The 12,716-nt window shown below is 35.1% G+C and overlaps 1 protein-coding gene across 6 annotated transcripts in view; it reads right to left on the bottom strand.

Annotated features, from left to right (window-relative positions):
- Nucleotides 1-12,716, bottom strand: part of DMXL1 (Dmx like 1) — a 153,303-nt gene that overhangs the window by 24,361 nt on the left and 116,226 nt on the right. For all 6 annotated transcript variants that reach the window (XR_011235947.1, XM_069492836.1, XM_069492835.1 and 3 more), the window contains 3 exons: nt 7,574-7,660; nt 3,984-4,105; nt 3,493-3,634 (listed from right to left, as the gene is read on the bottom strand). Coding sequence is in view for 5 of the 6 variants with exons in the window: in XM_069492836.1 (XP_069348937.1) it covers nt 3,493-3,634; nt 3,984-4,105; nt 7,574-7,660 (351 nt within the window). In the remaining variant the exon portion in view is untranslated. The remainder of the gene's footprint in view (nt 1-3,492; nt 3,635-3,983; nt 4,106-7,573; nt 7,661-12,716) is intronic.

Below are 12,716 nucleotides of genomic sequence, written 5' to 3'. Positions count from 1 at the left end.
TGGCTAATGAATTCTCCCAGCACCATTTATTGAATAGGGATTCTTGTCCTCAGAGTATATTCTTTCCTGCTTTGTCAAAAATTAGGTGACTATATAAGGATGGTTCTATATTGGGATTTTCTGTTGTGTTCCACTGGTCTGTGTCCCTGTACTTGTGCCAGTACCAGGCTGTTTTAAGAACCACGGCCTTCTGGGGAACAGACACGCCTGAAGCTCTGACTTGGGGGGAAAGGCGGTACCTGGGCAACGTATGTAACCTGCAATTCTGTATCCCCCATAACAATAAGATGAAAAAAAAAAAAAAAAAAAAAAAGATATTGCAAACCCCTTTAAACCGCTCAGCCTTCTGGAAAAATAACTTTATTGTTTGTAGCATAGTTTGTTCCTCATATCTGAATATTTTATTCCTAATAAAATTGATTCTCGGATATCTCACCATCAAAAAAATAAAAAAATAAAAAATGATAGCATTAAAAAAGAAAATGTAAAAACCTGAATATTACTTTTGTTTATTAAACTTCATGTTTAAATCCCATGTTCATCTAAAAAAATGCGTAAAGCTTTCTGTCCTTGCTTCTTTTTTTTCCTGATTAATGTATCAAAGGAGAACCATGAGAAAAAAATACAAACATAGGTTTAAAAAAGTTTCTGAAAGCATATGTAGAACATTACAAGACAAAGAAGTCATTAACTACTTTAAAAGATCCATATAAAAAAGAATAACCTTATTCTATTGGTTATCTTTTTCTCCAGGGTAGAGTGAGGCAATCCCAATACTTATGTTCTTAAATTACAATTACCCCAACTAAAAAGCTGTCTTTCTAAGATTTGGATAGGAAGAAAATTCAGTCCTAAAAGGAATGTCGAAGGTAGATTTCTATATTATAATGCTCTGGAGCATAAACAAATTTTTCTGAACATGTACTGTATGTCCAGCACCATCCTAGTTAGGGATCATCAATCTACAAGGCAGGCAGAATCCAAGCTATCTAAGAGCTTACATTCCAAAGGGGTATTAAAAACCCAACTAAATACTGCATAGATAATTTCAATAACTGGTATATGCTATAAAGATGATTACAATGAGGGAGGAGAAGGAGGAGAAAAAAAGATGATAAAATGAGATAATAAGATATAGGGTGAGTAGGGGTGAAATGGGCAGTGGCAAATGCCTTCATTAGGGAAGCCAGGGAAATCCCTGGGCATCTGAGTTGAGATGAGAATGGTAAAACAGAGGGAAAGAGCATTTTAAGAAGAAGGCAAGGCAAAAGCTCTAACATGGCAATGCGCTTGATATGTTCAAGACACAGAAAAAGAATCAAATGGAGAATGAAGGGAGATGAGGCTCCAGGGGCAGGCAGGGGTTAAATCTTGCAGAGCCTTAGAGACCATATTAATGATCTGTTTTCCTACAGTCATATTGGGAAATCTGAATTTTGTTATTGTTGTTGTTGTTGAGACAGAGTCTCACTCTGTTTCCCGGGCTAGAGTGCCGTGGCGTCAGCTTAGCTCACAGCAACCTCAGACTCCTGGGCTCAATAGATCCTACTGCCTCAGCCTCCCGAGGAGCTGGGACTACAGGCATGTGCTACCATGCCCAGCTAATTTTTCTATATATATTTTTAGTTGGCCAGATAATTTCTTTCTATTTTTAGTAGAGACGAGGTCTCGCTCTTGCTCAGGCTGGTCTCGAACTCCTGACCTCGAGCGATCCACCCGCCTCGGCCTCCCAGAGTGCTAGGATTACAGGTGTGAGCCACCACGCCCGGCCTGGGAAATCTGAAATTTTTAAGGAGGGGAATAACAATCTGAATGATGTTTTAGAAAAGAGGAACTGGTTGCTGTGTAGAAGACAGGGAGCAACAGACCAGCAAGAAAGCTGTTACAGAAAGAATTGTATTGTAGTCTCTGAAGCTGGAGTTTAAAAAAAGGGCCTATTATTTATACTCATATTTTTGCATATTCTCTTTAAGTTCCTTTTAAACAATTACAGTATCAGTAAGTTTCACAAATGAATTTTCATTTCACCTAATTCCTGGATTGCTTTTCAAATTCAATTTAATCCTTAAAATACTGCTACCTGAAATCATTAAACTAAGGGGAAGGAAGAGAAGGCTTTAAAACAAGATCAACCACAAATTCAACACAGTGACGCGAGCTGAATCACTTGACCTTTTTGGATCTCAAGATTCATCTGAAGAATGATTAAGTAGAAGTAAACAACAGCTACAATAGATATTTCAAAAGAATTATAAGGTTTGTCACCTATAAAGGTCGCATTAAGTAAAAAAATTATAAGGTATTATTAAAGATGATTGAGCCTTTACATGAATAATTACTCATACTAATTAATGAAAAATACTTTATTTTTGGCCAAACTTAGCACTCTACAGGACTTCTGAAATTTTTACAAACCCTACCACCTAGAAAGCCATTGAAAGAATTCATGGTGCTGGGTTTCTTTGATCCTATGTATAAATTCCTACACCATAGGTATCAATAAAGAAAACTTTTGTATGAAGGAAATGGAGGAGGAAAAAAAAAAGGAAACTTTTGGAAATATAAATATAGATCACATCTTAGGTAATTAGGGTTCAAAGAGCTCCTCCATCACTATAGAAAAACTGTTTCAGTTCATCTGTATATTATATTTTGCTTAATTTTTTAAAAATGTACATTGTTTTTGCTAAAAAAGAATAATATATTTGTCTCAGCATTAAAAAATAAAAGTCATACTTAATGTAGACACAGTTGTTAACTGATATCCAATAAAAGACATTATCTAGACCAGGAGTTAGCTAATCTGCTTTTATAAATATAGGACCGGACAGTACGTGTCTTGGGCGTTATGGGTATATGGTGTCTGCCGAGGATTCTCAATTCTGCCACTGTAGCATGAATGCAGCCACAGACAAAATACAAACCAGTGAATATGGCTGTGTTCCTTTAAAACTTTATTTATAAATAGACGCTGAAATTGCATTTCATATCATTTTCATGTGCCAAAACATACTATGATTTTTTGTTTGTTTTTTGAGACAGTCTCACTCTGTTGCCCAGGCTAGAGTGCTGTGGTGTCAGCCTAGCTCACTGCGGTCTCTAAACTCCTGGGCTAAAGTGATCCTCCTACCTCAGCCTCCTGAGTAGCTGGGACTACAGGTGCAGTCCACACCCGGCTAATTTTTCTATTTTTAGTAGAGATGCGGTCTCGCTCTTGGTCAGGCTGGTCTCGAACTCCTGAGCTTAAGCAATCCTCCCACCTTGGCCTTCCAGAGTGCTGGGATTACAGACGTGAGCCACTGTGCCTGACCTTTGTTACTCTTTTAAATGAAAACATACTATTCTTCATGATCAAAATTTATAATTTCCAGCAAGTAAGACTTACTAAAAATTTAGTAATTAAAAAATGATTTAAATCATCCTTTATCCTAGTCTTTTTACCTAGAGGGAAAAACAGAACAGTTAGACACAAACTTAAATATTTTTACATACCACAGATGCTCCTCTGCCAGTCTGTGTACTACCAAGCCACGGCATGTTGATTGGAGTCCCAGGATTGCTATGTGTATATGGGGTGGTACCTTGTACAGCTGTTAAATCATCACGAGCATGTATAACCAAGAAATCTTCTGATCTACAAAGGAATGTCAACCAGAATGAAAACAACCCATCAGTTCCTTATTTCTTTTTTACACTTGAAAGCTGTAACATTTGAATTTACATTTCCCTTTAAAATTAATTTTCTTCAGCTCTTACTTCTAACTCACAATGACTTCATACTTGAACAATTTTCATTCCCTTCGCTTACTCTCTTCTGACTCTCAATTCCCTTTAAAGCATCTGCCTCCCCTTGCTTACTCTTAGCACAGCAGCTTCCACTCTGCTTATAATTTAGGAGTATTCTTTTAAAAAATCTTTTGAAAGTTATAGTTCAGCAGATATAACCATTTGTATTGCAATGTTACTGAATAAAAACAAAGTACCCTTTGGTTTCCATTTCTATATCATCATCTACCCAAGTATAGATCTGTGTAGCAAGAATTCCAGAAACATCTAATTCTTGAACATCATGGCTGGAAGCGATTGCTATGCAGTTTCTATTTGCCTGAAAAACAAATCATATAGTAATTTTAAAATAAATAACAAAAATAGGTATATGAGCTACTTTAGAAATGAACAATTACAAAATAACTTCTAAAAATGATAAATACAGAATATATAGCATTCTTATAAATATTTTAAATTAATTTTATCAATTAAATTTTTAGTGAAATAATCATAAGCTTGAGCTTAGAGATATGTTTATGCTCTAAGAAAAGTATAACCAACAGAAAGCCAACTATAAATGGCAATACATGTACCACTTTATCTCTTCTCTCAGCACTCTCTCTCTAGTCTGCTAGAATGCCATGATCTCCCTAAGGTTTGCACAATTCAGAAATGTGGAGGAAGGTGCTAAAGATAGGAGCCCTGGAAGTTAGAGAAAGGTGAGGGAGATAAGGAACTCCAAAGTAATAGCATAATTGTTAATTATTCAAATAAAATAATACCACTTTCCCCTAAAGCCTTTCAATCTTAGGCAAGAAAAACAGAAGTGGAAAAGATTCACAGAGAAAAGGTGCAGGGGCAGAAAAATAGTGGGAGAAGTATGCCAGAGGAAATCATAAATGAAAAGTTGGTCAGATTAGATGACATAAATGTTTAAATGTTCATGAATTAAAAATGCACATCTCTGAAAACAGAAAACAGGAAGAAATAACAGTAAAGAAAAAATAGGATTAATATTACCAGTATGTGAAATTCTATTACAAACTGATAAGAAAAAGCTGAAACCTAGAGATAAAAGGAGAAAGGATATAACTAGACTGTTGTGACACAATTCTTTATGGGTCTCTCCAATTCTGCATGTCTTACGAGTCACTGACTGCCCTTTGTTCTGCATAATCATTTTCAGGATGTTTGTATAACTATAGCATCTCCCTCCAGAGCAAATGGCAGGTATGCTCACTGTCCATTAGAAAAGAATTAGGTTCCTTAAACTCAGTGATCCTCTCCTGTAATGTACTTACTGTGTGTGCAGGTATCATCTGGCCTTCGTCCTGTCACTCTGCAGGAATTGTAGTTCAGAGAACCAGTGTAAAATGCTGATTTTTTGGCTACTGCTCTTGCTATTAGAGATAAACTGTCCTTTGTCTCTTATCTAGGAGTCTTGTGTCTTCTAATAGCATCCATTAAATTGTGAAAGCTAATTTGCTAGATTGAATTTAAGGTAAAAATCTCAGACCCTTCATAGTTGTTGACAGAGACAGTCCCCAACTAAACAAATGTGAAGAAGTACAATCTCTTCTCTCTCTTTCTCTCTTTTTTTTTTTTTTTGAGACAGAGTCTAGCTCTGTTGCCTGGGCTAGAGTGCCATGGTGTCAGCAAAGCTCACAGCAACCTCAAACTCCTGGGCTCAAGCGATCCTTCTGCCTCAGCCTTCTGAGTAGCTGGGACTATAGGCATGCACCACTATCCCTGGCTAAAAAGTATAATCTCAATGGCATTTTTAACAAACGCAATTTACAGCCTGGGTAATAGTGAGATCTCTTTGGGGTTGATTTTAAGTCAGCTACCACCAGAAAATCTTAGGATGGGCGCAGTGGCTCACGCATATAATCCTAGCACCCTGGGCGGCTAAGAGAGGAAGATTGCTTGAGCTCAGGCCTGAACAAGAGCAATACTCTATCTCTACTAAAAATAGTAAAATTAGCTGGGTGTCATGGCCCATGCCTGCAGTCCCAGCTACCAGGAAGGCTGAGGCAGGAGGATTGCTTGAGCCCAGGAGTTTGAGGTTGCAATGAGCTATGATGATGCCACTGCCCTTTAACCCAGGCAACAGAGTGAGACTCTGTCTCAAAAACAAACAAACAAAATAATAATAATAATAAAATTAAAGCAAAACGTATTTCTCAGCTACAAATTTAGCAAGGATATATGAAATACCAAATCTAGGAAGATAAATATTGAACAGGCATACTCAGACACAGTGAACGGAAGAGTTTACATATGTAGATAACTGTTTGTTACTAGTTATTTATATACATCCCCTCGAAAGAAAAAAAACTAATGTTTTTTGGTAGCACAGAATATTTAAAATCATATTTTCTTTGAGAGAAGGCAGGTAATATAGGGTATGGACAATAATTTTGTAGTTGACATGTATATACCATGCTATATAGATATAACAACTGGCTAGGGGGCTGATTCCAGATTTGCCTGCCTCAAACTAAACTAGGTGTTATTCAAGGGTCTCTATGAGGGAAATGAAATAAAGGATACAGGGAGATATGAGAACAGAATAACAAACGAACTAGGTAGGAGGAATCAAAGAGAAGATAGATATAGCACTGGTAAAATGATCACTGAAGGGGTAATTTCTTTGTATATGATATTTCCTGGTATATCACAGAATATATATCTGAATAACATTTTAAAATTATTCTAAAATTAGGAATACATGAAAATCATATATATATGTATTTCCTTTAAGTATACTTTAGGAATACATGAAAAAAGATACATATATCCTTTAAGTTAATGGAAAGAAAAGGAAACAAAAGAGTAACCAGAAGTCACTAGAAACTATATGGTAAGGCAACCAGGGAAGATAGTAGGGGAAAATGACTAAGACAAATTTTAACCTTGGAATACTGTATCTAAAGCCACCTCTTCTATGAGGAGCTTATAATCTATAAGGAGGATGTTAAGTAGAAATCAAAGAAATACAAAGAAAATACACTAGTTGGGCAGTTACTGGAAGTTTAAGTCAAAAAGGGAGAATTTCTGAGTAACATATAAGCTTAAATCTTATCAAATATTAGGAATCACATTCAACATATTCATAGGGAACATAAAAAACCTTTTCTGTGAGTTACCTGCTATAATATATTGTATAAATTCTAAAGCTATTGCATATATAAATACTTGATACTTCTGTGTAACAAAGCATTACATATGGGCCAGGCGCGGTGGCTCACGCCTGTAATCCTAGCACTCTGGGAGGCCGAGGCGGGTGGATCGCTCGAGGTCAGGAGTTCGAGACCAGCCTGAGCAAGAGTGAGACCCCCGTCTCTACTAAAAATAGAAAGAAATTATCTGGCCAACTAAAATATATACATCGAAAAAATTAGTTGGGCATGGTGGTGCATGCCTGTAGTCCCAGCTCCTCGGGAGGCTGAGGCAGTAGGATTGCTTGAGCCCAGGAGTTTGAGGTTGCTGTGAGCTAGGTTGATGCCACGGCACTCACTCTAGCCCAGGCAACAGAATGAGACTCTGTCTCAAAAAAAAAAAAAAAAAAAAAAAGCATTATATATGTATCAGCTATATATCCAAAGTCATATAAGAAAATCATATTGTCCAATAAAATAATCCATTTGTAAAATAAAAAAAAATTATTCAAATTACAATTTAAGGAATGGGAAGTAGCTTTGGGAAAGAGAAATACTAATCCTGAATAAACTAATAAAATGGAAGATTTTCTTCAACTATGATAGTTGATAATCAAACAAATGGAAAATGTCTATGTACTTACTTTATTAACAGCAAAGGCAGTAATGATATCAGATTCCTTATGAATAATTCTTGCTTTACCTCCAGGATATCCCAAATCTGCTTCTATCTAAATGGAAGGAAATAAAATATGAGAATATACTGATTTTAGTAATAGAACAAATAATAAATACCAATCATTTAGTACTTGCATAACATTAAGAAACATTTTAGAAATTTCAATTCCAAAGGTACTATTACATATATGCTAATTATCTCTAAAACAAAATGTATTTGACAAGAACTTAAAATTTTTTCAAACTTGCTTTTTCACATATAAAAAGAAAGCTGATAACAATATACACCTTCATTAACTGGTTATCCTACCAAGCTAAACCGGATTAACTTTAAAGGATCAAGATATTCTAAATATTAAAGCAAGACTTATTTATCAAGTTTCTTAGTATTGTAATTCTTTAATAATGTCTTATGAATATTAAAAGGTCAGATGGTCAATATTTTAGGTTTTGTAGATCACAAAGGATCACCATTGCATATTCTTCTTTCTTTTGCAAACCTTTTAAAAATGTAAAGACCATTCTTAGCTCATGGCCTATACAAAAACGGGTGGGATTTGGCTACCTGGCTGGAGTTACTGAGTTCTAGTCTAAAATAACTTTCAATTTATGCAAGAGAAACCTGAATCCCTAAAAGGCACAAATAACTCCCTAAAGTCAGTAATCATTTTGGTACCTGAATAAAACATAATTCAATGTACTTTACATGAGACAAATATTTAACCTGCTGCTTACTCCAGAGAAGGTATATATAACATCTTTGAACTTAGAAGAGAATACTATATAAAGCCAACATTTACTAAAATAAACAGAAGTTGAAAAGAGGAGGCAATTATTAAGAGTTGGAAATGTTGCTTAATGTAGGACATTATTTCATTTTATTTTATCCTCTCTAACCTTCAAACTTTTAAAATGAATTAGTTTTACAGCTCATTGTGAAATGTAGAAATTATTAATTTAAATTAGCATAAATTACTCCTACAAAATCTAGATAAAAATATAACCAATGCCTGCCAATTGACCACAGAATTGACCAGAGTTAGCAGTCTTTTTAAAAATGGCAACTAAGATGATTATTGCAGAGTTCAGAAACTTATAACACAACCAAAATACTTCTATGCAAACAAAAATTATAGTCATTGGATATAAAGATGTCAAATATATTATGATCTAAAATGTAATTTTCTTGTAAACATAAATGAATTTCAGTGTTTGCTGAACATTCTGGCTGACCTGAGGGTCAACTTGTCTTCCAAGGAGAATCTTAGCTCTGGCTACTACAGATGGATCATCCAGTAAGAATGTACAAGCCAAATTCCATAATTTTATGGCAAAATTCCAACTTACCCACCAATCTGCCTGGTATCTAAAGTACACTAAGCACCCATTACTAGGTTTTAAATTGGAGGCAGAGACAGATAGTTTCTGCTAGAGGACAAGAATGTATTCCCATATTGAGGAAGGTTTTTGCAGTTGATACCTATAGGAGCTTTCCTCCCATACATGTAAAGTTTGAAAAAGCTTCCCAGGTGAACTGATATGTTTCCCCTATCCAACCAGGAACCAGCCAATATCATACTGAATGGAGAAAAGCTGAAAGCATTCCCCTTAAGAACTGAAAGACAAGGGTGCCCACTGTCACTACTTCTATTCAACAGATTACAGGAAGTCCTAGCCAGAGCAATCATGCAAGAGAAAGAAATAAAAGGCATCCATATCAGGAAAGAGGAGGTCAAACTATCCCTGTCTGATGACAATATAATCTTGTATCTAGAAAACCCTAAAGAATCCTCCAAAAGACTCCTGGAATTGATAAATAAATTCAGCAAAGTGTTAGGTTACAAAATCAATGTACACAAATCAGTAGCATTTCTAGATACTAATAACAGTCAACCAGAGAGCCAAAGCAAGGACTTGATACCATTCACAATAGCAACAAAGAAAACAAAATACCTAAGAACATATTTAACTAAGGAGGTAAAAGATCTCTACAAGGAGAACTATAAAACACCAATGAAAGAAATTGCGGATAACACAAACAAACGGAAAAACATCCCCTGCTCAAGAATTGGTAGAATCAACCTTGTTAAAATGTCCATACTGCCCAAAGTGATTTACAGATTCAACACAACCCCCATTACAATACCAGTATCATATTTCACAGATCTAGAAAAAATAATCCTAAGCTTCATTTGGAACCAAAAAAGAGCCCAAATAGCCAAAGCAATCTTAAATAAAAAGAACAAATCTGGAGGCATCACATTGCCAGACTCCAAATTATACTACAAGGCTATAATAACCAAATCAGCATGATACTGGTATAAAAGTAGAGATATATACCAATGGAACAGAGAATAGAGAACCTAGAAATAAAACCATCTATCCACAACCAACTGGTCTTCAACAAAGCAGAAAACAACATACACTAGGGAAAAGAAGCCTTAATTAATAAATGGTGCTGGGAAAATTGGTTAGCCATATGCAGAAGAATGGAACAGGACCCCTATCTCTTGTCATATACAACAACTAATTCAAGATGGATAAAAGATTTAAATGTAAGGCATGAAACCATAAAAATTCTAGAAGAAAACAAAGAAAAAACTCTTCCAGACATTGGCAGAGGCAAAGAATTTATGACTAAGACCCCCAAAGGCAAATACAGCAACAACAAAAATAAATAAATGGGACTGAATTAAATCAAAAGCTTCTGTAGAACAAGGGAAATAATCAACAGAGTAAACAGACAACCTATAGAAAGGAAGAAAATATTTGCAAACTATACATCTCACAGAGGACTGACACTGATAATCTACAAATTAACTCAAACAAATTAGGAAGGAAAAAAGCTAACCCCATCTAAAAATGCCCAAAAGACATGAATCAAAGTTTTTCAAAAGAAGATAGACAAATGGCCTAAAAATATATGAAAAAATGCTCAACATCACTAATCATCAGGGAAATGAAAATTAAAACTACAATGAGATACCACCTTATCCCTGTCAGAATGGGCATTATTTAAAAGTCCAAAACCAATAGATGCTACCATGGATGCAGAGAGAAAGGAACGCTTATACACTATTGGTGGGATTGCAAATTAGTACAACCTCTATGGAAAACAGTATGGAAATTCCTCATGTAGATCTACCATTCGACCCAGCAATCCCACCACTGAGTGTGTACCCAAAGGAAAAGAAGTCTTTATAAAAAAGCCACTTGCACTCAAAAGTTTATTTCAGTACAATTCACAATTGCAAAGATGTGGAATCAACCTAAGTGCCCATCGATTCAAAAATGGATAAAGAATCTGTGGTGAATATATATACCATGCAGTACTACTCAGCCATAAAAAGGAATGAAATAACGTTGTTTGCAGCAACTTGGATGGAACTGGAGCCCATTATTCTAAGTGAAGTATCTCAAGAATGGAAAAACAAACACCACATGTACTCTCTAATAATTTGTAACTAATTGAAGGGCACATATGAGCATAGAAACAAGTAAATATCATTGGAATGGAAGGAGGGGAAAGAGGATAGGGGTAAAAACCTACCTGACAGTTACAATGAACACTATTCACATGATGGGCACACTTACAGCCCTGACTAAAGCATCATAAAAGCTATCCATGTAACAAAAACATGTGTACTCCCTTAATTAATATTTTGAAATTAAAACACACACACACACACACACACACACACACACACAAACAGGACTGAAAATTCTAGTCAGGGTGATAGGGGAAAAAAAGGAAAGAAATCAATTTTGATAAAGAAGGATAAATTTGAAGGACTTACACTACTTGACTTCAAGATTTATTATAAAGTTATAGGAATCAATACAGTGAGTTTTTAGCATAAAGACAGAGGGATCTATGGACCAAAATACAGATTCCAGAAATAGACCTACACATCTTTGCCAATTAATTTTTGAAAAGGGGAAAAAGGCAGTTTAGTGGAAGAAAGGATAATCTTTTCAAGAAATAGCGCTGAAACAATTGATATAAAGATGCAAAAAAACAAAAAAGGAACTGAGGTCCATATTTCACATCATATAAAAAAATTAACTTGAAATTGATTATAGACCTAAGTGTAACACAAAAACTATAAAGAATCTAGAATAAAACAGGAAAAAAATCTTTGTGCTCTTAGGCTAGGCAAAGACTTCTTAAATATAACACCAAAAAGAAAATGCATAAATAGGACTGATACATTAGACCTCATCAAAACTAAGAACATTGGCACTTCAAAAGACATTGTGAAGAGAATGAAAAGATAAACCATAGCCTAAGAAAAAATATTTGGAAATAACATATCTGATAAAGGACTTTTATCCAGAATATATAAAGAACTGTTAAAACTCAATCAAGGAAACGAACATAATAAAAAAATAAACACAAGATTGGAAAAGACACTTCACCCTAAAAGATATACAAATGGCAAATAAGCACATGGTAAGATGTGAATCAATGCAAATTAAAACCACAATGAACCACCATTACACACCTACTAAAATGGCTAAAATGAAGAAGCTGACTGTACCAAGTGTTGTTGAGAATGTGATGTGACTGGAATTTCATACACTGCCTGCTGAGAATGTATAAATGGTACAATCACCTTGGAAAATATTTGAACAGTTCTTAAAAAGTTAAATGCGCACCTACCATATGACCCAGTCTTTCCACTTCTAAGCATTTACAGAAGAGAAATGAATGTATATGTCCATATAGATTTGTACGTGAATGTTCAAAGCAGCCTTATTTGAAATAGCTCCTAAATCGAATCAGCTCAAGTGCTCATCAACAAGTAAATGGATACACAATCTGTGGTATAACTCATACAATGTAATAGGCATCAGCGATAAAAAGGAATGAACTACTGAAACATATTAATACAAGATGGAGGGATCTCGAAATAATTATGCTAAATGAAAGGACACAGGTCAAAACCAAAAATAACATATGATTCCATTTATATAAAATTCCAGAAAACAGAAAGTAATCTGTAATGTCAGGAAACAGATGGGTGGTTGCTTAAGGAAGACGTCACAGGAAGAAAGGAGCAAGGGAGGGAATAAATTCTGGGGGATGATGGATACATCCATCATCAT

The sequence above is a fragment of the Eulemur rufifrons genome, chromosome 17 (assembly GCF_041146395.1).
Source record: "Eulemur rufifrons isolate Redbay chromosome 17, OSU_ERuf_1, whole genome shotgun sequence".
In the NCBI taxonomy this organism is placed as follows: Eukaryota; Metazoa; Chordata; class Mammalia; order Primates; family Lemuridae; genus Eulemur; species Eulemur rufifrons.
This window is presented reverse-complemented; position numbering and strand designations above follow the sequence as displayed.